The sequence below is a fragment of the Panicum virgatum genome, chromosome 9N (assembly GCF_016808335.1).
Source record: "Panicum virgatum strain AP13 chromosome 9N, P.virgatum_v5, whole genome shotgun sequence".
NCBI classification, from domain to species: domain Eukaryota; kingdom Viridiplantae; phylum Streptophyta; class Magnoliopsida; order Poales; family Poaceae; genus Panicum; species Panicum virgatum.
This window is the reverse complement of record NC_053153.1, coordinates 61,893,418-61,917,024: the sequence shown is the minus strand read 5'-3', so window position 1 is coordinate 61,917,024 and position 23,607 is coordinate 61,893,418. Positions and strand designations below refer to the sequence as shown.

The 23,607-nt window shown below is 41.6% G+C and overlaps 2 protein-coding genes and 1 long non-coding RNA gene across 8 annotated transcripts; 2 read left to right on the top strand and 1 right to left on the bottom strand.

Moving 5' to 3' along the window:
• The first annotated feature begins 2,791 nt into the window (after nt 1–2,791).
• On the top strand, nt 2,792–10,498 carry LOC120691738 (uncharacterized protein At4g17910). 6 transcript variants are annotated; one of them, XM_039974910.1, is made up of 18 exons: nt 2,792–2,954; nt 3,374–3,533; nt 3,629–3,692; nt 3,773–3,806; nt 4,264–4,397; nt 4,573–4,646; nt 4,781–4,859; nt 4,958–5,047; nt 6,022–6,095; nt 6,408–6,495; nt 6,860–6,986; nt 7,070–7,174; nt 7,496–7,619; nt 7,693–7,744; nt 8,094–8,138; nt 9,077–9,175; nt 9,313–9,393; nt 10,268–10,498. In XM_039974910.1, the coding sequence occupies exons 2-18, from the start codon at nt 3,478–3,480 to the stop codon at nt 10,334–10,336; spliced, it is 1,395 nt and encodes a 464-aa protein (XP_039830844.1). In that variant the 5' UTR covers nt 2,792–2,954; nt 3,374–3,477; the 3' UTR covers nt 10,337–10,498. The 6 variants fall into 6 exon arrangements, with proteins under 6 accessions (XP_039830844.1, XP_039830846.1, XP_039830843.1 ...); XM_039974912.1 differs by lacking the exon at nt 10,268–10,498 and adding an exon at nt 9,791–10,200; XM_039974909.1 differs by lacking the exon at nt 10,268–10,498 and having other exon boundaries at nt 9,313–9,617.
• Nucleotides 10,499–14,149: 3,651 nt separating this feature from the next.
• LOC120691739 lies at nt 14,150–17,999 on the bottom strand. The gene is made up of 3 exons (XR_005682368.1): nt 17,532–17,999; nt 14,931–17,292; nt 14,150–14,848 (listed from the first exon to the last, which is right to left on the bottom strand). It is a non-coding gene; the product is annotated as an uncharacterized LOC120691739 (long non-coding RNA).
• Nucleotides 18,000–18,106: 107 nt separating this feature from the next.
• Nucleotides 18,107–22,310, top strand: LOC120691737 (probable methyltransferase PMT2). The gene is made up of 7 exons (XM_039974907.1): nt 18,107–18,303; nt 19,046–19,692; nt 19,812–20,022; nt 20,115–20,409; nt 20,507–20,896; nt 21,424–21,501; nt 21,587–22,310. The coding sequence occupies exons 2-7, from the start codon at nt 19,054–19,056 to the stop codon at nt 21,807–21,809; spliced, it is 1,836 nt and encodes a 611-aa protein (XP_039830841.1). The 5' UTR covers nt 18,107–18,303; nt 19,046–19,053; the 3' UTR covers nt 21,810–22,310.
• The last annotated feature ends 1,297 nt before the right edge of the window (nt 22,311–23,607 follow it).

Below are 23,607 nucleotides of genomic sequence, written 5' to 3'. Positions count from 1 at the left end.
CGTGCACAACTCCAACCCATTATCGACAAGATTGCAGAAAAACTTCCAAGATGGAAGGCTGATTTGTTGAACCGGGCAGGAAGGGCCATTCTGGTACAACATGTTCTAACAGCCATGTTGTTATATGTTGCTACTGCCCTAGATCTTCCCCTATGGTGCCTAAAGGCCATTGACAAAATTCGAAGAAATTTTTTATGGCGAGGTCGAAAAGAAGCTAATGGAGGGCATTGCCTATTAGCTTGGCCTAAAGTCTGTATGCCTAAGGAGCTTGGTGGTCTTGGTATTCTAGACATGCAACGTTTCAGCTGGGCACTTAGAGTCAGATGGTTGTGGCTAAGGAAAACTGAACCTGCAAGGCCGTGGAGCTCCCTCCCAGTTCCAGTTCACTCTTGTGCAAAGTCGTCGTTTGCTATTGCCATACAATCTGAAGTAGGTAATGGGGAAAATACTAAATTCTGGACTGACAGATGGCTAAATGGGTGTTCAATTGAGGTGATGGCCCCTCATCTTTTTGCTGTCGTTCCAAAAAGGAGGGCTAACAGACGAACCGTCAAGGAAGCTTTGAGCAACAATATGTGGCTTGAGGATATCCAAGGTTACCACTCGGTCGCTGTACTTTTAGAATACCTGGATATTTGAGACATGATACAGGATGTTGTCCTCCAACCTGATGTTGAGGATGTCCACAAGTGGCGTTTTGAAGTTTCAGACCAGTTCTCTACCAGATCAGCATATAAGGCCCTTTTCAATGGATCCATATATTTTGCAGCAAGCAAACTGATTTGGGGTACTTGGGCTCCAAGGAAATGCAATTTTTTATTGTGGCTAGTTGCTCATAACCGTTGTTGGACAGCAGATAGACTTGCTCGTCGGACATTGCCACATCCAGAACATTGTCCTCTTTGTGAGCAAGAAGAGGAGACAATCAATCACCTTCCCTCGCCGTGTGTGTTTGCCCGGCAATTTTGGCATCAGTTTTTGAGCTATTTCGGACTTCAAGCTATCACGCCTCACCCAAATGATGTGGAGTTCTTCTTATGGTGGCAGCAGGCTGGTGATAGCATAAGTGCCGGTGCGTTGCGGGGTTTCAATACCCTGGTCGTCCCGGGGGCATGGACCATTTGGAGGACTAGAAATGATGCAGTGTTTGATAGGATCGCTTCTAGTGTTGATAGAGCCCTCTTGCTTGCACGGGATGAAGCTGAACTTTGGATGCTAGCAGGTGCAAAAGGGCTGAGTGCAGTGGTCGCAGTCGTGCTCCCTGACTAGGAGCCTGATTTAGCGACTCCTTAGTGGGTCATGGTGGTCATAGTTTTGTTTATCGGCGCGTTACTATTTTTCAAACTGTGAACCCCCCAGGGGCTGGGGTGGTGGCGTGTGTCTTGGGTGTGTGGTGGTGTGTGTAACTTGCTATTTTGGACTTTTCCTCTTCTTAATGCAATGATATGCAGCTCTCCTGCATATTCGAGAAAAAACTCCATTACATTATTAGAGATGGGCTGATCCAAACTATGGGCCAGGTGGGCGGCCCATAATCTCGTAAGGGGCAGGTAATTAGGCCCTTAAAAGCTTTAGGGCCAAGATCTGGGCCACGATATGTGCAAATTAGAGTCCACTCAAAATAAAAAGGAAAAAAGTCATTTTTGACTCCTTAACTTTGGGTCGAATCTGATTTTCCTTTTTGGACAACGAAACCGTCCGGCTAGGCTGAGACTCATGAAACCGTTCACATAAACTCCCCAAGTCGTTTGAGGGTGGGGTGGCAACGGTTTTTCTTATTTTTTTTATTTTTATTTTGACTAAATATTTGAAAAATCACAGTAAATAAAAAATCATAAAATAAAAAATCCAATTTTGTTGAACTCAATTGAACATATTATATGATATACTTCAGTACAAATATTTTGATGGAGCTTTGTATATATACTTTTCTGTAATTAATTTATAGCTACAGTCACCGTCGTCAAATTATGGTGAAATTTTAATGATGGGCTAATCATTATATGATTGAGATGTAGTAAAAATTTTATGATTATTGGATTATGTATGACTGAGTTATTGATTCATCTAGATTTATCTATAGATTCGTCTAGATTTTTCTAGGTTTATATAGGTAAATCTACAGCTCAGTCAAACATGATCTAATAATTATAAGATTTTTACTATAGTTCAATCATATAATAATTATTCTATAATAAAAATTTCACCATAATTGAACGATAAAAACTGTAACTATAAATTAATTACATAAAAGTATATATCTAAAACTACAGCAAAAATTTATACTAAAGTATATAATATGTTCATTGCGTAGATCTATTCACGTAGAGTCCAATAAAATTGAATTTTCTATTTTATTTTTTATAATTAACTATGATTTTTCAAAAATTTAGTCAAAATAAATATAAAAGAAAAAAAGAAAAACCGTTGTCATCTCAGCCTCAAACCGTTCAAAAAGGCTATGTGAACTGTTTCATGGGTACGAGGAGACTGGATAGACGGTTTCATTATCTTGGGAGGAAAAGTAGATCTGGCCAAAAGTTGAGGGAGACAAAATGATTTTTTCTCAAAGAAAAAACATGTACGAATTAGAGAGTTTTTTTACCTTCGCCTTGGCAGGTCGCCGATGCGCTCGCATTCACCGTCATCTGCATTCTGCAGAGCCAAAATTGGATTCATACTATTACGTTATAGATATCTAGCATTTTGTTAGCTTCCGTCGGCCTGATCCTTTGCTTTCTGTTCTTTTACCTATCGACAATATGAAAGCTTCCGATTTTACCCTTGGCCTAAACTACACAGGTGCGCTCGTTTCTTTTTGCCGAGTAGCCCGAGTCCCGACACCGCCGCAGTCCGCACATGAAGCGCCTCGCTCGCTGAGAAAGGAGCAGGCGGCGACCAGCAGCGCTTCTCGCCGGCGGCCTTCCCGGCAGTGCGCTCCCCGCGACTCCTAGGTGACGAGTGCCTCCTCCTCGCATTTACAATACTCTCTTTTTTTCATGGTTCTTAACCTTAGGGTTCTCCTAAAATCGATCTCGAATTGAGGCATATTGATTCTAACGAGGTTTAACCTTTTCTCTCTCTATCGAATCTCTGCAATTTCTTGCAATTTTTGTACCTAGTTTGCTTGTTTGGGAGGGGTTGGGACGAACAGATGGGGGGCTGAAGTGCAGTGACACTTTTGCTCAAATCTTTTTTTTTTTTATCAGCAAGGGGTACAGCGGTCACGATTAACATTGGTTTCATAGAAATGCTAAGTTGCTAAGAATTGCCATCTTCTAATGGTAGATATCTACTTATCTAGAACTAGTTCTTTCGATGGTATATATCTAAGCATTGGTTCTCTGTACAAATCCAATTTTGCCGTGTGCAGACTACCGCTGCTGCCCGCCGTCAGCCATCTCTGACGCCTTCCCAGCAATTCTGCCCGCCCCTACCGCCTCCGCCCCCGCGCCTCTCGAGTCTCAGACGTCGACGATGGAGGGCTGCCTCCTCGACAAGTCCCTGAACCCAAACAAGCTCCTCAAGGAGCAGTAAGTCCAGCGTCCCAAGCCAAACCTGAGACTGCTGTCCCGGCCGCTCCCCTTCTCGCCCTTAACCGCTCTCCTCCTCCGCCATGGTGATGCAGATTTGTGAGCAACCTGACGGGGTCCTCCATGTCAGAGATCGCGGTGCTCTCCACCATCGTGCCGGTGACTGATTCAAATCTCCTGCCAATTGTTCTGTGCGCGCACATGGTGTTGGGATTCGACTTTTTTTTTTTGGTTTGTAGGCATTGGTGGTTCTCAGGAAGTGGAGCAGCAGAGGTCAGTTCATCTGAAATGCAGTGGATTCTGATCTCCTATTATGTTGTAGTGTAAGGCGCAACTGATTCCGTAGCTACGACAAATGCGAGTGAGCTTCAATGATATGCTTGGAAAATCAAATTACTAGCACGCTGCAGTTTTGCAGATTTAGCTTGTGGATCTGTTTCGCACTAGTTAGAATATACATAAGTTTTAGCTTTTTTATTAAAAAATATATCATGTTGCCCTCCATTTTTAGTTATCTGCTAAATTTTAATTCAAAAAAAAGTTATCTGCTAAATTTGATGATCGATGCTACATATTAAGCCATCCGTTTCAACTGTATTCTCTGTCTTTTAAGTATGCCCTTTTAAATTTTCTCGGCATTAACAAATAATCAGCTCACTTCTTTTTTGCTTTCCATGTGTGGAGTTCATCTAACAAAGGACAATATTTCCCTTGTTCCATCATGTTTTAGATAATACTAGGAGGGATGCAGCGAAGAAAAATGATGATAAAGTTCTTCCTGTTCGTAAAGATTGGATGCAGTACGTCTCTACACTGGTTGTAGATTATCTCACTGTTGTATTGCCAGTTCTTTTGGTTTTCACAGTAAGTAACCCTTCCCTGTATTTTCGTTTTGCTTAGATGCCAGTATTTCTGAAGTAAAGAGAATAAAAGAGCTCATAGAGAAACAAGCATTACAATACAGGGCATGAGTTAAAAAGTTTTTAGTTGGAAGCAAAGTAAAATAGTGATCCTTGGGTTATTCCTTTTTTTTTCGCAGGTCTTAGCTGAATGGGCTTATACATGTGCTATTTCTCTCATAATCCTGATATCTGTCTACATCATGTTTAAAAGGTATTTGCTATGAGCTATTATGTCTAATTTTGTTGAAAATATTTTTAGATTCTGCCATTCCATAGTTCGTTTTTGCATTCCTTCATGCAACACAGCAATGCTATTCTGCAATTGATGTAATCCTGCCCTCCCAGGTCTCAGTCTCATCTTAAAGCTGGACTCAGCCAATCGCCTTCACTCAGAGCAGATATATCTTCTTACCGAGTGTCAGTGGTGTGCAAAAGTTTATTCATTAGAAAAATTAGTAATCCTTCAGTAGTAGAGATGTAGGAGCAATATAGAAGTATCAAAACTGATTACGTAATCTGTAGGTTCTGGTGACATGTTTGTGCATACTAGCTGTGGACTTCAAAATCTTTCCAAGATGCTATGCCAAGGTTGAAACATATGGTAGTGGCATCGTAAGTCATACTTCAGCCTATTTTTTTTCCTTTCATTTTATTATCTTTATGTCTTCATAATCCATTTTGCAAATTATTAGAGTATATATTCGTGCCTTATATATTCATGCCTTTTATGTCGCCATTTATAAGGTGGGTTTGTGCCTATTTGTCCGAACCTGTGCATGCCTTGTACGTTCAAACCTAGAATCCTCATAATGAATACAAGTGCTATTGATAACACAACTAAAAAACTCGGCCAGCGGGGGGAAGAAACCCCCGAGCATTGAATAAAAGAAGACCTCTCACGCAGGCCGAGAAACCCCTTGAACCCCCTGCCCCACCCTTACACGGGGGCGCCGTTACCCGTGCGAGTGCGGGCTGGGACCTTACTTTCGTGCTTTGGCGTGGTGGCAGGTGAGGGGATTTTTTTAACCCCAGTTTGAAATTCGCTCCCACCGGGAGTCGAACCCAAGACCTGAGGAGTGCTACTGAGGCCACCTAACCAATCCGGCTAGGCACCCGTTCGCATTGGTAACACAACTAATCATGAACCTTCTGTGCATACATGCTGCCTGCTACGAATTGTTCATACAGTCATAAAAATGTTTAGATTTCTAACAATATATGAGTATATGCTTGTTTCAATGAACAGAATGTCAGTCATGGAACAGGAACTAATAATCATCTGTTGTCATCTTCTACTCCTGTATTTTGCACAAACAATTGCTTTTTTATTTTATTTTATTCTTCTGATCCAATTTTCGCACAAACAATTGCAGTTTTTTCTTCTGTTCCTGGAATGAACACCTATGATCCAATATTTTTTTTTTGTTTTATCTTAGTTTTTATTTGAACTACCTTTGACCTCTTGTCTAGGAATCGTTCTTTGCTTACTGTTTTCAAGTTCGAACCTATGCTGCCATGCACAGTTTGGAATGTATGTGCTACTTCCCATCTTAATGATGTTAAGAATTTGACACATGGTCTAACAGATGGATCTTGGAGTAGGATCTTTTCTAGTGGCTAATGCACTGGTATCTAGACAAGCACGAAACATAACCTCAATGTAAGTCCTTAATTATGATTTGATATCATTTTTTTCATAACCAAAATATCTTTAAGGCTATTTAGACACTTGGATTATGTGTGGTGTGCTGCACGACATATGTCCACTGATTTGTATACTGACATCTTATCCTCCATTAATTTAGTGTAATCACTAATAAGTATATCTTTCACAGGTTTCACTGTTTGAATTTGTTAATTTCACTGTATGATTACAGTAGTTTCTGTTTGATAGGTCTGCCTATAAACAATAGTCTACCATATGTCCATATTCATGTGATGCATCTTATAATTTCCTGCTTGTGTTCCTTAGGAGTTTCAGGTCAGCACTGAGTTCCATAAGTCCACTGGTATTTCTTGGGTTTGCTCGCATTATCTCAACATTGGGTGTTGATTATCAGGTGCTTTTTTTTCTTTGTACCTACTATGTGCATTACTATTTACTTATTCCGTCATTCATTATAATTGCCACTGCGTGCACTGATATGGAACCTGTTTCATGTAGGTATGCCATTCATGCAACTTTTTGTCATCTTTTCCCCCAGTGACCTATACTTCATGATGCCCATTTCCTCTTTTGTGGACGCTGAAGCTCTATAACACAGAACGTGACTGAATATACTATACTACATCATGTTTCCTTTTAGTAATACTGAAAGTCAAGTGATTGGATATCAAATTGCCTGGCGCAATGGAGAAGTTATTAAATGATTCCATGTTTGAATGCTGTATTCTGAAGATAATTCTTTGTTCGTTATCTTGTAGGTTCATGTAGGAGAATATGGTGTTCATTGGAACTTCTTTTTCACCCTTGCTGCTGTTTCTATCCTTACATCCATTGTCAGGATTCATCCAAAACATTGTGGCCTAGTTGGTCTGCTTATCCTTGCAGGTACAAACTTCTCTAGCTTGGTTTGATACACTTTATAATGCAATAATCCTTTTATTAAGGTCCATCTCTGTTATTTATTTCAGGATACCAGATTTGGCTATCTTCTGGATTGAATGAGTACCTCATTTCTGATAAAAGAAGTCCTGATATAATCAGCCAGAATAAGGAAGGCGTTTATAGCATACTTGGTAACAAATATATTTCTACATAGTTTATAATTTGTTTTCTTAAAAGGCTCAGAAACATATAGCCGTGCAACCCTGTCAACATGCAGATGCAGGCATAAATGCAAGTTTTTATGCATGCATCTTAACTTTTTTCTTTATTTCTTCTTACCCTATCGTTGTATGCTATACATAGTTTCTGACTTTGCTAAGCTTAATTACACATTAATTACTTTTAGTTTTTGGGCCCTTTTGATAGCTGCATGGCATAAATTTACACGTGTTGTATTTTAAAATTGTTGTAACATTATCCATTCTGTTAATTGATTCCCTCCCATGACACAGGATACTGGGGTATGTTTCTAATTGGTGTTTCTCTGGGTTACTATCTATTCGTTGACACTAAATCAAAAGGCAAGAGCAGGAACACTCAAGTGGTAAAAGTCTGGGTTCTTGCTGCATCTTTTTGGTAAGAAACAATATGCACATGCATAATTACTGTTTTCAATATTTTCTGATCATTGCACATGTCGTGTTTATAGGATTTTGGCAATCATCCTTGATAGCTATATTGAGAGAGTTTCTCGGAGAATGGTAAGATACTAATTTGATGACTTTTTACTCTAGCATGAAATCAAATCATACTAAATCCATCTTAGCGAATATTTTAAAAGTTACTATGCCATGTCAAAGCAGTTTTATGGTTTGTAGAGCAGAATATTGTGGTCTTAACACAGAATGAAAAAGTTATATTGGTCATGAAAACTTGTTAATGCTTAAATGGATGATTATGGTGTAAAAGGAGTTATAACATTTAAAAATTTTAGTAAGTAGTGATATAGGAGTAAATACAATGAAGCTTAACCTTTTCTGACCAGTCTATAGATTCGGTCAGAAGTTAATACATGTAGCTTAAAACTTGATCAAGGTGTTCATTTTGCAGTGCAACTTCGCTTATGTTATGCTTGTTTTCGGTCAGAATTTTCAGGTATTGCTCTTTTCGTTCTTACATAAAATTATAATATGCTTTAGGGGTGGTAATGGATCATGGCCCTAATGCTCTCTTCACAATCCTAGTTGGCTCTTTATTTTTTTAGCTCAAAATTGAATAAGATTAGAGCCCGATCCTTTTAGGGCCCGGCCCTTAGATTATCTAGGCAAAAAATTAAGGCCCTTTACCACCCCTAGCTTTCATTTGCTGTGTTCGCTTGGCTGTGGCTGATGGCTGGTGCTGATTTGTTATGAGAGAACAGTACTGCTGACTGGCTGGTAGCCAGTGGCTGGTGCTGATTTAGTATGAGAGAATAGTACTGCTGGCTGGTTGGCTGACAAGCCAAGCGAACACAGCAATTGTCACATTGGAACTCTCAGTTTAGTCAAATTTATCTTCCTTTCACCATTTTACAATGTCTCTATGTACGTCAAAAAATGAACAATTTGGACCACATCATGAATATAGCAGAACAATATCTACTTTATCTGATGATGCCTACAAATGATCCCGTAATGAAGCCAAAGAAATCCAAGGCATCAGGAACTAATTATTATATTCAGTCTTGTATGCTTTAAATATTTTTATGTTTCAATCGGTATGTATTAAATGTTTCTGCTCAGTGTAATGTTCACAGCATTGCCCAAAATTTCAGCTCTAACCTTTATATTCATTGCTTTGCTTAATGCCTACCAATGTTACTCTTTGATGATTGGGCCATTGGGGAGCAACTTTGTCATATCATCAGACTCATGAAAAAATGGCAAGGGTGGTTGCAAAGCCATGAAATTTATTACTTACCGAAATAAAAGAACATGCTTTCTTAAGAGTCTACCAACAATGAGATTCTCTGGGTTTTTGTGTCTGAGTTGTTGTTAGGTCTATTTCTTTGTTCATGCTCCACTGTTTATGCTGACAGTGATTATGCAATATAGGTTTTATCTATCCTCACATTAGCAGGGTTCATTTCATATGAAAAGAACTTGATTCTTGAAGATGCATTCAATCAAAATATGCTTGGTTCATTCCTTCTGGTAAGATCATTGCTTGCTTTCTTTGTTCACTAGAAAGTGAAACTTCCTGAATAAATTAACCTCGCTGAAGTTTCTTGAAAGTTGTTCAGTTTGCCAGGTTAGATGAACTGAAACTTAAGTCTATTTTGTTCTTCCAGGCAAATATCCTAACTGGTCTGGTAAATCTCTCAGTTGACACACTCTTTGCCTCTTCGCTCACTGCCTTCATGATTCTGTCAGTATACACCTTTACTTTATGCGTGGTTACTGGCCTTGCCCATTTTTTTGGTGTTAGAATGAAATTCTGGTGAATTGTAATATAATCTAGCATTTGAATGGTATATGTATTCATTAACTTTCCTGCAAGCTAGTCGCTCGCTTGAAATAAAACCAAATATTTTTATGAGAAGAAACAAAACCAAATTGCCAGCCTATTTAGTTGATCCGGTCATTAATTCTGCCATTACTCTAGATCTGACTTCTTGCTGACTTGTTCACTTCACGAAACCATTTCCATGAGAAGTGTCCAAGTTTGCTTGTGTCCCATCAGAAACTTAATTTTCCTTCATAAGTTCATATCATGGAGAACGGGTTTGCTGGTATTAATTAATACTGCCGTTTACTCTTGATCTGAAGGCGACACATCCACCATAGATACGTTGGCGAATTAAAGGCAATCTGTCAAGCGCTTGTTGTTTCATTAACTCGGTGCCTAAGTTAGAATTTGGATTGAAGTATCATAAGGTTCGTACTGCTCTAGGCTCTAGCTACCACTTGTCACGGATAGAGTTGAAAGCAGGGTTCACTGGTTCAGGAAAGTGGTGTTGTATTTGAGTGTTACTCTCTGGCTTTATGCATAGATGTCTGAAGAATTCAGGTCACTTATGACCTATAGATGGTATATTCTCAGGTGGAAACCACTTATTCTTTTCAGAAAGCAGAAATAGCGCAAGTATCATATGTACTGTACCAAGTATGGCACAAATTTCATGGATAATGTACAGAGAGCAATGCAGCTGCATATGATCTTATATTTGAGCGGTTCATGTGACTGATGAAAGAAAAAATGTAGCCCCACCTTATTTATCGGTGATTAACTTTTTTTTTTGGCAGAAAACCCTAAGACTCGTAGCGAAAGAAAACAGGCTAGACCATGCAGCTGTCCCTTTCTGCACTCAATAGTTTTACGGCGCCAATGGAACCTGTCGTTTTTGTTCTTAGAAGGTTGGATAGGGAGTAACTTTTATTATTAGAAGCTTGGATTGGAAGGTGAGACAACCTGAAATCTGTTACTGCCGCAAGGTGAGACATCCTGAAATCTGTTAGTACTGCAGTGTGAGACAACCTGAAATCTGTTACTGCTGAAATTCTTCCTCACAGTTGGTTATCGGAAATTCTGATGGTATGCTCACAGTCCCGTCTGAAACCATGAGGATCGCGGCGCGCGCAGCCTGCTCGACGATGCTGGTTCACAACGAGCACATATTTCCTGGCTGTCAGTTGTAACTAGTCGTACCTTGATAGCTACTGCATCACTGCTTACTCCCAGAAGCGAATTATAGACAGCCTCGCACTGGATGATGCCACCCGATCGGCCGTCGGCCATGTTCGCATGGCGTGTTCATTGCCCAATTTGCCCGTGCGCCAGGCTGACCGGAAGGACGGCCGGCCTTGATGGCGCTGGGGTCGCCGTCGCGTTAAGTTGCGAGAGGACTAAGCGCTGGGGGTCACACATCGACCTACTAATTGTGGCATTCACCGGACAAAGGCTTGATCTCCCGGTAAGACCGGCAGAAGCCGGCAGGCCATCGTCCTAGACACATGCGGGCAGTACGTGTGTTACCGCTGCTAGCGCATGGTTTGTGCCTCGTTACCTTGCTGCTTAGTTAAGAAACCGTGACACTACACTGGGTTAACGGTCACGCACGGCATGGAGCGTAGCATTCTGCTGATCCATGGAAAATGTGCAGCAGCCAGGCTCATTACTAGCGATGTCCAGGCTTTAATCTGATCTCAAGTATCGCCGGAGACTGCAGCGCCGGACCGCCGGTGGCCGGCCGCTGGGGATCGATCGCCTCTCGCTCGCCTCACCGTCCCTGTCGCCCGCTGCTGTTGCGCACGGCGTACGGCCAAGTTGACGAGACATCAGGTACGCCGCATTAACTCGCGACGATGGCGAGACGTCGCCGAGCCGGCTGACCCGGTCAGTCTCCGGCGATCCGCGGCTCTGGTTGGTAGGTCTCCCGCGGAGCCTTTAAGGTTCACCTCCTGCAATGCATGGAGATGGAGGGGTTGGAGCATTTGACCATCCGGGCGTCATGGGTTTAAAGTCCATCATCATCGGTATTAAAAAAAGCTCATTAAGTTGGCTCGGTGGCTCGTTTCAAAATTGTTCTGATTACGTTCGTTCTTTTTTTAAATAAAGATTAGTTGATTTGGAACAAAAGTCAATTTTGACAGGCTCGGCTCGGCTCGTTATGCTCAATTTGAAGTTGCATATCAAACAACGCGGGAGACTATAATAAATACAAATATATTGATTTCGAATAAAGCTCGAAAAAAATCGAGGCTCGGCTCGATTCCACCCCTATGGGTATGCATGCTCTGCCTCGATCTGGCGTAGCAGCTGTAGAGAGCCCATTGCACAGTAGGTTGTTGCCCGGGTCAATTCCTATATTATATTTGAGTCCCAACGCAGAGGTTGACCCTGCTACACCGTGGATGGAACGTTGACTTTCGGTCACTGTGAATTGCTCCCTCCTGTAGGTGAGCGTGAATGCTCCATGCTCCCTCTTGTAAATGTGTTTGGTAGGAGTTTTGGCAGGGCACAGCAGCATTTCCCTAGGATGCAGGCACCAGTACTATGCAGGCATTGCGTGAACATTAAGTGTACAATTGCTTGCTTCCATCTGTAATCTTATTGTAAAGGTACTGCACACTGTACTTGCATTGGGGTAGCTAAAGTATCAGTACACCAGGCATGTACTTACGCACAATCAGAGTACGTATAGGACGGGTAATCTTGGCTACTCCATCCATCAGATGTCCATATGTCTTGCTTGCATTGCATGTCCATATCAAGAGGCGAGAGAGAGACGGAGAGAGCTGAGGCTTGCATTGACTCTGAAGCCATCCATCGCATGCAGATGGTCGCCAAGTCAAGATGGGACAGCTAAGCCGACGTCGAAACGGTAGCCCCTCAAATTTCTGCTTTCTTGATCGACATGGTACGGTGAACAGGCTTTCGTGCTCACGATCGAGAGTAGTCGTCAGATGTCGACGAGCTTGATTTTGATCGGTAGAACAGATAGAGTTATGTTACACAATTGCATGTGGCTCCGTCTCTGATGACCCTGTCACAGCAGAGTATGCGCGTGCAAGCTAGCAGTAGCAGCAGGGCCTTGTTTAGTTCCGAAATTCAAAATTCCAAATATATCGCATCGAAAGAGAATCTTACATGCATTGAGTATTAAATCTAGATGAAATAAAAAATAAATTACACAGTTTGCTTGTAAATTGCGAGACGAATCTAGAGCCTAATTAGGCTAGATTATACACTAAATTGCTATAGTACACATGTTCTAATGATAGATTAATTAGGCTTATTAAATTCGTCTTATGGTTTATAGACGAGTTCTGTAACTAGTTTTATAATTAGTCTATGTTTAATACTTCAAATGTTTAAAGATTTTATTTTTACAACTTTACATGAGCAACTAAACGAGGCCCACGTCTCGCTGCAATACTAGGACTGAGCTCTGACTCTCGATAGCCTGACTAGTAGATCAAGCCACTGTGCTAATCCACATGCAATCTCTGTTCAACTTGGCTGAGGCTGGTAGCAGGTGCTGATTTGTTCGACTTGGCTGAGGCTGGTAGCAGGTGCTGATTTGTTTGTGAGACAAAAGTATTGCTGGATGGTGGTTGATATTGATTTGATGTAAGAGAAAAATACTACTGGCTGACTGGCTCACGAATCAAGTGAGAATGCAATGGACAATCGCCAGCTCTACCGTTTGTCGATAAATAGGGGACGCAGACGCCCATGGACCCTTGTCCTTCGTAGAGTACACTACAACTTATTGTTTTGTAAATTTGTTGAAACATTTCAAGTTCTCAGTTTTTATAACTATGCAATAAAACTGTGCATTGAGAGTGGCCTTAGTTTTCGTACGCACGCATAGATGTGAGCACTTTCGTACGTGGTTTTGAAATTAAATCCACTGGGTGTGCCGGGCTCACGCATCGTAACCCCCACAAACACACCCCTACTCTGCTCTGATCAACTATAACGGTTCGTCTCGGGCTTTACACTGATCGCCTGAAAGATAATAATGTGTGACTCGAATATGCCTGAAAGAGCTCAAAGTTCAGGAGCATCTACTCATTTTACCTGTCAACATGCAAAAAAAGAAAAGAAAAGAAAAAGAAGACAAGATCCCATCTAACCTCTGATGAGAAATTACTATGTTACAATCCAACTGAATGACCTACATTGCACCCATCTACCTCCTTGCTATCCTCCTACAGCTAAAGCGAAGAAACTACCATCCTGTTCGTTTGCTTTCCATCGTCCCTGAATCTCCTGCGGACTCTTTCAATTCCTCTCTGGCACCGGATGAGATTGCACTCTCGCCTACAAAAGGAGATGTGCCCAAACTTGAGAGCACATCAAGAAGCGGCCGGAGTTGGTCAGCTCCGGTTGTGTATGGGGTCTGAGCCCCGCCGGACCCTCCACTTGCTCATCTGCACCGCGCCGACCGTCGTCGCGGTAGGCGCCACGAACCGCTTCCCTGCAGCATCGACGTTGACGGCATTGGCGTGGCCACCGCCGCCACCTGCACCAGGCGCCTCCGCTGGTGCCGGCGCTGGATCACGGCCGAGGACGAGCTCCTCTCTCCTCAGGCCGTTCACCATGGCAGCAGGGTACAGCACCGCCACGAGGCAAACAAAGGCGGACATCGCCAAGAGCCTCAACCAGCCTCTGGTGCTCGCCATGTCGCTGCTGCTGCTGCTGCTCCTCAGTTGGAGACATGCAACTTCTGCTGATGCCTGGGCTCTATTAGTCTGGCTGCGCTAGTACAACCATCAATCGCAGCAATGCTCTGTCTGTAGATATAGCCCAAGGCCACGCCGAGCCCCAAAGCACAAAGGGACAAGGGAGGCATGCCTAAGGCTGCTTATGGAAGGTTCTGAGACCCTGACATGGCAAAGTCATTGGATGGGAGAGCCCATCGTCTATCCCAAGAGACAAACCTAAAGTGCCCATGTAGGGGATAAGAGCAACAGCAAGAACCAAACCCCTGCTTTAGACACTTGTTGCCATCCTCCTCTATTCCAGTCTCCAGTAAAAACCAAAATTGAACCGTTAATAGATAGAGGTGAAAACAGCCCAGGTTGTGATAACCAGCAGACACCAGTACAATGCAAGGCTTTGTGCTTTTGCATGCTTTTCATTTCTTGTGCTTGCCCTTCTTGCAAGGAGCACGCTTTTCGCTTTGAATCTTCCAAGGCCACCAAAGCTAGCCATTCAAACTTAAAGGATCTGTACCAAGTTTCAATAGCCTCTTTCCTCACATTTTTCCATGTAGTAGGCTAACAACATCCAATGCTTTGCCTGCTTTACTGCAGAATGCAAAGATTGGGGAATCTTAAAGCATCAGCAGTAGTTTTGGGGGATCCAACGGGCTCAAGCTGTGCATATATGGACTGGTCATGGTCCAAGGATAGCATTTTATCAGTGCCAAAGTAGAAAGATGAAAAAACAGTAACTAACCTCTTTTAAAGTAAAGATTGGGCCACCTTAACTGCAAATATACTGTTTTGTTAGTGTTGTGCACTTAGGTGCAGAAAACAAGAAAAATAATTATAAAGTGATGCAAGGTTATGCTAAGATCCCTGCTCGTGAAGTGGGCAAGGGAGCCCACAAGATCATTCTTGCTGCAAAAGAAAAGGAGGAAATTTAAAGGTGGGTGAAGGAATGAATTTCCATGATATGGCTTTCTCTTTGAAGAGATTCCTAAAGTGCTCGTTCAACTATTTTATTTTGAAAGCTAACAGATTTATGCATTCAGCTCTTACAAAAGGACCAACCCATGTTTCGCGGAATTTGTGCGCCACCGTCGTAGCAGATGAGGTGAGACTCCGGTCGGACTGGCAGTGGATCCTTTATTTTTTAGAGGAAATCCTTTTTTTAATTTGTGATCGAGTTTCAATAACTCTCCTAACTTAAAAAAATCAGACAATTAAACCCTCTAATTTAAAACTACACAAACTACCCTCTTAATAATTCAAACCACACAACTATCCTCTTGAATAATTCAAAATGGTTTTGCTGATCTAGCTTATCGGACCACTAGACACCTATCCAATTTTCCTTATCACCTACCTCTTATTTTCTCTTTTGCTCTCCCTTCTCTATGGCCACCTCCTCAACACTCTTCCCCATCAAAGGCAGTTGCCCCTGTCCATCAAAGTCAGTTGCCCCTGTCCAAATGAGTTCCAATGCTCCCAGTCGTTCCAAATCAAACACTGAAGACGATTTGTTTTGGGGCCCTTCTGAGCACTCCAAACAAGATAAGAGGCAGTATGTATTGCAGTGGCTTTTATAATCGCTTTTATTTTTCTGTTGCTTTTTAGATGTCTTTGCACATTTTATTTTGGATTCTAAGCTTACAAAAGATCAATTAATAAACTAAATTAAACATATTATGATTGAACTAAAGACTTAAAGAGTTTTTGCAAAGATCTATATGAAAACCACCATTAAAGCCTCACTTATTTATCTAGTCTGTTTGAGATGAGATCTTTTTAGTGGATATTTTTGTTGGAGTTTTCTCACAAAAGATGAATATATGGATCTGGATGATAGAGATTTTTCATATGTTTCAAGTTAAGGAACTTATCTGTTATTGTTCTTCTCCTTCCCTCACAATGCCATATTTCTAGAGATGGTACTTTGGTTGACCAATTAACAAAACTATATTTTTTGGGGGTACCAGGTAGAGAATTATGACAATGAACTATCGAAAGGCTTTCATCTAGGACGGCAAGTTGGCTACAAAAAAATTAGGATCCCATTTGGAAAAGAGCAATCATACCATGCTAGTTATGGAAGAAAACTAGGTCTAGAAATCCTAGATAAAAAAACGCACCACAAATAACAAACTTAGATTTACTTCTCTGTTAAGCAACAGGTAATGCAACATAGAAGGAGCTGCCACATGAAAAACATTATGATCTTAAAGCAGATAACATGTTGATCCGATCACAGTAATGATGATGCACTGATTAAAGTAACAACACAGTTGATTCAAATGGCACGGTTATTTCTTCTTTTGTCATAGTTACTTGCAAAGTATATGCTAGTACATACAAGTACAGAACAAACCAACTTTTACCAAAGATTGCATCAGACCTAACATAAATCCTTTTCCTTCTGTTCTTTGATATGAGCTGTCAAAGCACATTGTTTCGAGTTAGTGCCCACAGATAAGACAATAAGGTATATTGATCGTGGAATAATTTATAGCATTTGTCATCTAATCTACCAAAAAGAAGTAAATTGCAGCACGGCACTTCATTGCTCCCTAGTGCATATGGTCATCTGGTCATAAGGCACACAATATCAATCATTTGTATCCATACAGGGTAATTGATACAAGAACATTTGCAAATTCCGTGGGACATATCAGTTATTACTATTAGCAAAGTTGCCCTGGGTTCTAATTATTACTCTACCAACATATGCTTTGTATTCCCACTATAACAAATACTGCTACTCGTGAATTACTAAAACGAGGACAACTTCACAATTGTTTCAAGTTCTACGAATAGATCAAGAATTCTTTTTTTCCTCTATTCCTCTTGGAGTTCATGTTAGAGTATATCACAGCAATATATCCTTCCGACAGTTCATTTGCCGTGATGCTATTTCAGTCTAAAAGAGTAGTTTATACTGGGAGCTGTACCACCTTAACTCCAGAACTGAAAAATAATAGCTGGTGCGCATACAGAAAGAAGTTCAACAAAAGGAAAAGGTAAAGGAGAAAGTACAACATGTTCGAACGGACCTCCAAATCCTTGCTTCTGCGAAAAGCGAGCGATCTGTTTGGGTCATGGGCTTGGCTTGTCCACACCTGCAAGATGCCATGCCAACAGACCAGCTGATAAAATTATATGAAGAGTAGCCAGACATTTCAGTTGGAAAACAAAAAATCGTTTCACAATGTTAATATGACTTCATCAAGCAAACCTGCAAACTTAAGTGTGGTGCATTGAGTTAAACTTAAAGCTCTTGTAAGTGTAAGATAACGAAGTTACATTACTTGGTGCGTAGCAAGCAACATCACAATATCCTGTCAGGCATGAAACAAACCTAGAGGAGGGCATTCCATGTGTTTGAAATAGTAGAAGCAGCAACTCGCAGTGTGATGCCAAAAGGCCGTAGCTTGTTCCATTGCTGCCTGCGTGGTAGCAACGGCCGTAGCAGCCAGGCCCCCTCGCCCCAAAATCCCTTATGAGCCATGACCATTCGGCGAGGCATTCCAGCGAGCAGGTTGGCGGCGGCGCTCTCTACCAACAGAGGCGCACTGCCTACGCCCAGCAATTTGCGTCGGGCAAACAGCCGCTTGAGCACAATCGCGGCAAATGGAACTGGGATCATAGTGATGGATCACCATTGGTGCAAATTCCTGCGGCGCGCTTGCTCGGAAGGAATTGGAGCCGGGATTTGGGAAACGCACGGCACAGGGCGGAAGGCCCGGACAGGGCAGGCAGCACACGCGTTCATTTGGGCGGAAGAAGCCGGCAACCGGAAACCCATGGGAAACGCCCTCCTCATCTACCGTCCACGTGTCCGATCCGACGGACCGGCTAGGAGCTCTGGAACTGCCGGCCCCACCCGTCGGACTGAAGCGGGTCCCCCAGTCCAGCCTTGACGCGTCCGAGGCGCGGCACCGGGGAAGAGAAAGGAGCAGCCGCCTCAGCCCCCAGGCTCACTCGCCCGCCGCTTGCGAAGTGGCGATTGATGGAGAGGGCTCCGAGGTCGTGCCATCCCTTCTCCGCATAAACTTCGGGTTCTGCTCGTCGCGGTTCGAGCGAGGTCCGCAGATCCGCGCCTCGCTTTGGATCTCCAGCTGGTAGGGAAGGTCAGTTCAGTATTTAAGAGTTCCGCGGATTGGTTCGGCGCCTAGTGATCTGCTAGTTCTCTGTTGTATCGTGCAATCTTGTGTCGTTGCGGTACCGCAGCGATTGGATACTGGGTAGTCCTTTTGTTTTCAGTTTGTGTTTCGTTGCGGAATCTAGGGGTTTTTGTGTGAATTAGTAGGGTATAACGCGGAGTACGAGTAAATTTACAGGATCCATTCTCATTACCTCACAGGGTCTACAAACCGAGCTCCTTTACTGGCGAGTGATGATCCATGGTTTCTCACATGAAATCGTGTATTTTCGGTTGTCAATTGTTTTGTGTTCAAATTATGGGCCTTATTTTCGTTATTCTCGAATGGTACTTTTGAATTCAATAGATATGGTGCTCCTCAACTGCTGCAAAGAGCCTTGTTGTTTGATACTTCGAGTGTCCATCTGCTGGATTTTGCGATACCAAAAAAGATGTGTGCTGGATGCAGCATTGAATCTTACTTTAATTGCTTAATAATAATATTGAATGAACATAGACAAGACGAGGAAAAAATAAAACCTGTAGTAGCTGACATGAAGTGGTTAAGGTTTTCGGATTGATGGTCTTTGAGGACATCTCCATTTAGAACTTCATGGATTCATTCCTTTCCTGCTTATTTTGTGCTATTGTTGAGGAACACTGTACTTGATTTTTTTTTACATAAATGTTGATTATGCCTGCTTACTGAATCTTAATCACGATTCTGTTAGGGTGTGGTATGGCTCGAAACTTGACTGAGAACAGGACCAGAAACACACTAATCATAGTTGTGGTCTTTGGCCTCTGTTCCTTCTTTTATCTCTTGGGCGCTTGGCAGCGAAGTGGTTCCGGAGGAGGAGACAAAATACAGAACTGGGTGAATGAACAGACTAAATGTGCGCAACTCCCGAATCTGAATTTTGAGACCCATCATAGAGTGTCCGACCTTCCGAACAATACTGGTAGTTCCAAAATTGAACCTTTCGAGGCATGTGATGAGCAGTACACTGATTACACTCCTTGCGAGGAGCAAAAGCGTGCAATGACCTTCCCTAGAGACAACATGATCTATCGGGAAAGGCATTGTCCACCGGATAAGGAGAAGCTTTACTGTCTGATTCCAGCGCCGAAGGGTTATGTTGCTCCTTTCCGATGGCCAAAGAGCCGTGATTTTGTTCCTTATGCCAATGTGCCTCACAAGAGCCTTACGGTTGAAAAGGCTATCCAAAACTGGGTGCACTATGAGGGAAATGTGTTCAGGTTTCCTGGTGGTGGAACACAGTTTCCTCAGGGTGCGGATACATATATAGATCAGCTTGCTTCTGTCATCCCAGTAGCTGAAGGAAAAGTGAGAACTGCTCTAGACACTGGTTGTGGGGTACGTGAAAATCTCTACCCTGAAAATGCATACATATGTTTACTGAGCAATCTATTCAGGTTGCTGTTCTTGCATGTTCTATAATCTTCCCTTACTTTTTCTATCATATTATCATTTAGGTTGCCAGTCTGGGTGCTTACCTGTTGAAGAAAAATGTTTTGACCATGTCATTTGCGCCAAGGGATAATCATGAGGCACAAGTACAGTTTGCACTGGAGAGAGGTGTCCCTGCATATATTGGTGTCCTTGGATCAATAAAGCTGCCATTCCCTTCTCGTGTCTTTGACATGGCTCATTGCTCAAGATGTTTAATTCCATGGGGTGGAAATGGTAAGAAAACAATGATGACCTTTCTTTATGGTATATTTGGTCCATGTGAGCATATGAAGCATGGTAAAATTTTCACTGTTCTGTTTCTGCAGATGGTATGTACATGATGGAAGTTGACAGAGTATTAAGGCCCGGCGGATATTGGGTGCTGTCAGGCCCGCCCATTGGCTGGAAGATTCACTATAAGGGGTGGCAAAGAACAAAGGAAGATCTTCAGAATGAGCAGAGAAAAATAGAACAATTTGCAGAACTTCTTTGTTGGAAGAAGATATCTGAGAAGGATGGTATTGCCATATGGAGAAAGAGATTAAATGACAAGTCTTGCTCGATGAAGCAAGATAAACCCAAAATTGGCAAATGTAAGTTGGCGAACGACAATGATGTATGGTAGGTGTCATTTCTCCACAGCCCTCCCAATACAATGTGTGAATTTTGTCCGGATCCTATATTTGCTCTTGAAGCTGATCTTATTCTCGAAATGCAGGTATAAGAAAATGGAAGTTTGTATAACCCCCCTTCCTGAGGTTAATAGTGTATCAGAGATTGCTGGTGGTCAATTAGAGCCTTTTCCCAAGAGACTCAAAACAGTACCTCCTCGTATAACCCTTGGTTCTGTGCCTGGTTTCTCGGTTCAGTCATATGAAGAGGATAATAAACTTTGGCAGAAACATGTTGAGGCTTACAAGAAAATTAATAACTTGCTTGATACTGGAAGATATCGCAATATAATGGACATGAATGCAGGTCTTGGTAGCTTTGCTGCTGCACTTGAATCCCCAAAGTTGTGGGTCATGAATGTCATTCCAACAGTTGCAAATACTTCCACTTTAGGTGTAATCTACGAGCGTGGATTAATAGGAATATATCATGACTGGTATGTAGGGCAATTCTGTATCACCCTCCTGGATTTCCCAAATTTTAGCTGTTCTATTCGATTTTGTCACTTCAATTCTGAAATCATTTTACAGGTAATTGCATTGTGATATGTATAGGTTTTCCTTTTTCTAATAGTAAGTGTATTTGCTTTGAGTATGATATAAGAAGATTATATTAATTTACCAGTCTATATGAAGACTGGGGGATATAATTGAACTTTAGCTATGTCCATATCAGTTGGAACTGTTTGAGGTGAAGTTGTTTTTTTTTTTTAAAACTCTACAGCGGTGAAGTTGTAATTGAAAAAAATTGTTGCCATGGTCGCCATGTGAATTCTTGCATTTATGCTTTTATAACTTGTATGGGTTTTTTTGCTTTCAAAAAATATTCTGCTTTTCGAATGTTTGTACTTGTCTTTATAGATGCAGTGTACATAAATGCCAGTTTGATGCATTATAAAACAATAGTGTTTTTTTCTTATCAAATATTCATGTGTTCATTATGCTATGTTTATTCTTGGTCCAGGTGTGAAGGATTTTCTACTTACCCAAGGACATATGACCTCATACATTCTAATACCATCTTCAGTTTGTACCAAAACAAGTAAAAGCATCTGACATTTTCAAAAATTCAGTGTGACAAGTTTGTGAATAAATCTTCCCAGCTGCTATTTCATGTTATGTAACAGGTGTAAATTTGAAGATATACTCCTGGAAATGGACCGAATCTTACGCCCTGAAGGTGCAGTTATAATACGCGATAAGGTCGATGCTCTTGTGAAAGTAGAGAAAATAGCCAATGCTATGAGGTGGAAAACAAGATTGGCTGACCATGAGAGTGGCCCTCATGTGCCTGAGAAGATACTCTTTGCAGTTAAGCGGGACTGGGTGGTCGCAAACAAGAGCAGTTAACAATGTTCAGATTATTTTTCTCCAGTCACACAGATAACTTGGTCCATGGCTGTGTTTATTGGAAAACTCATGTTGCTTATGTAGCTTCAAAATCGCCAGTACATGTCAGTTATTGAAAATATAACAAAATCACACTGGAGGAGAGAGAATTATGTGGGACCTAGTTGTGGTTTGGTTACTCTGCAGGTGCAGAACTGCTGATGGATGTGCAGGCCGTTTACTAGTGTCTCATCTCTAATCAGATGGATGCTGCTTCTCACGGTCTATTGACTCCTGAGCAGTCCCTCAGGCTAGACATGAACTAGCAGTGCACTTGTAGTTTTATATTGGATTCCTTTACTCTCACCCCACAATTTTTTTTTGTTGTACATTAGAATTTGTTGAGCTGGAGAGTGTATCTGAACCAATAAGGTTGTTTCCTATTTGATTCGAATGACAACCTTTTCGAGCCCATCAATGCCATTATGTGACCTTGATAAGAAAGGAGTTCAAAATGCTTTATTTTTTCATGTGAGGGTAAATTTAGGTGCTTCCCGGCAGTGGGAAATCAGTGCCAATTGATTGAACATATTTTGCATTATGTGTCCAGGAAGGTAATTGCCTGATGAATTTGAAAAGGAAATTCTTCCATGGCCACATTCTTTCACTTAATAAATTTGTGTGCCTGACCATTTTGTTCAACCACTCTTTGAACCTTGGATGGATCGCAAATTCCAGCACCTTTTCGTTGTCTTTTTCGGGATGTCCAAGGACAAGAAGGATCTGATTTTGAAGCCCATCAAAAGAGATACAAATTCTTATATAGTGCTACATCCTCAACTAACTGGTCATGGCTTCTTGCTTTTGTGTACAATATAGGGTTATAGTTTGCACTTCTTCTATTAACTCCTGCTTGATGTGGGTTGCATTATTTGTTGTTTCTGGCAGATATGTTGAATGGTTTGCCTACCAAAAGGAGACATCATTACTGAAGTGATTTTGTACAGTGTATCTTCAGGCAATGGACAGGATGAGATCGCCTGTAAGTCTTCTCATAACAGACTTTATTTAGAAAATTGGTTTTGAAATACATGTCATGAAGCTATGATAGAAGAGTTTAACCTCTCACTAAGTGCTGTATCATACTCATATAGCTTAATTGCAGTTCCTACTAGTTAAAACAACTGTTAGATTGAACGCCATGTTTCAATTTCAAGGGTAGTTCAGTTAGAGTCTCAACCAGATTGCATGAAACAGGCACTGGTGCATGTTAATTGGTTAGTTATGATAACTTGCTAGGTTTTCTTTACTTGATAGCTGGAATAACCATATTGATTTCCATCAGACTTTCAAAGTTTGCATCGTCAGCAATCCAGTAAAATGTGCTTGCAGCAGACATGGATACTAGAGCTGGACCATGCGAGAGGGTGAGGTTTCAGATTTTTCTGCTAGCATTGTATAGCCTGCAAAGTACCAAAACATAGCCAACAGCTGGTTGTTATTGCTTTGTCATGAATACGAATAGCTGCATATGTGCTTCGTAAGGAAGAAGGCCATGACTTTGTCTGAAGTTTCTAACAAAACTAGATAGGACTTTTGTGCAATAGGGTAGAAGCGCTATGTTCTGCCGGTATTTCTGATCACAAATATATGCTGCTAGAAGGAGCATATACTGACAATACTGTTGCATCAGAAAAGGATTTACAGTGAGAATTCGCGGACTAAAACTTGAATCATGCTGTATCTGGTTGATGAAAATGCTGGCTTTACATGGATATGGATTGTTCACTTTATAAGCTCTCCACTTGTTTGACTTCCC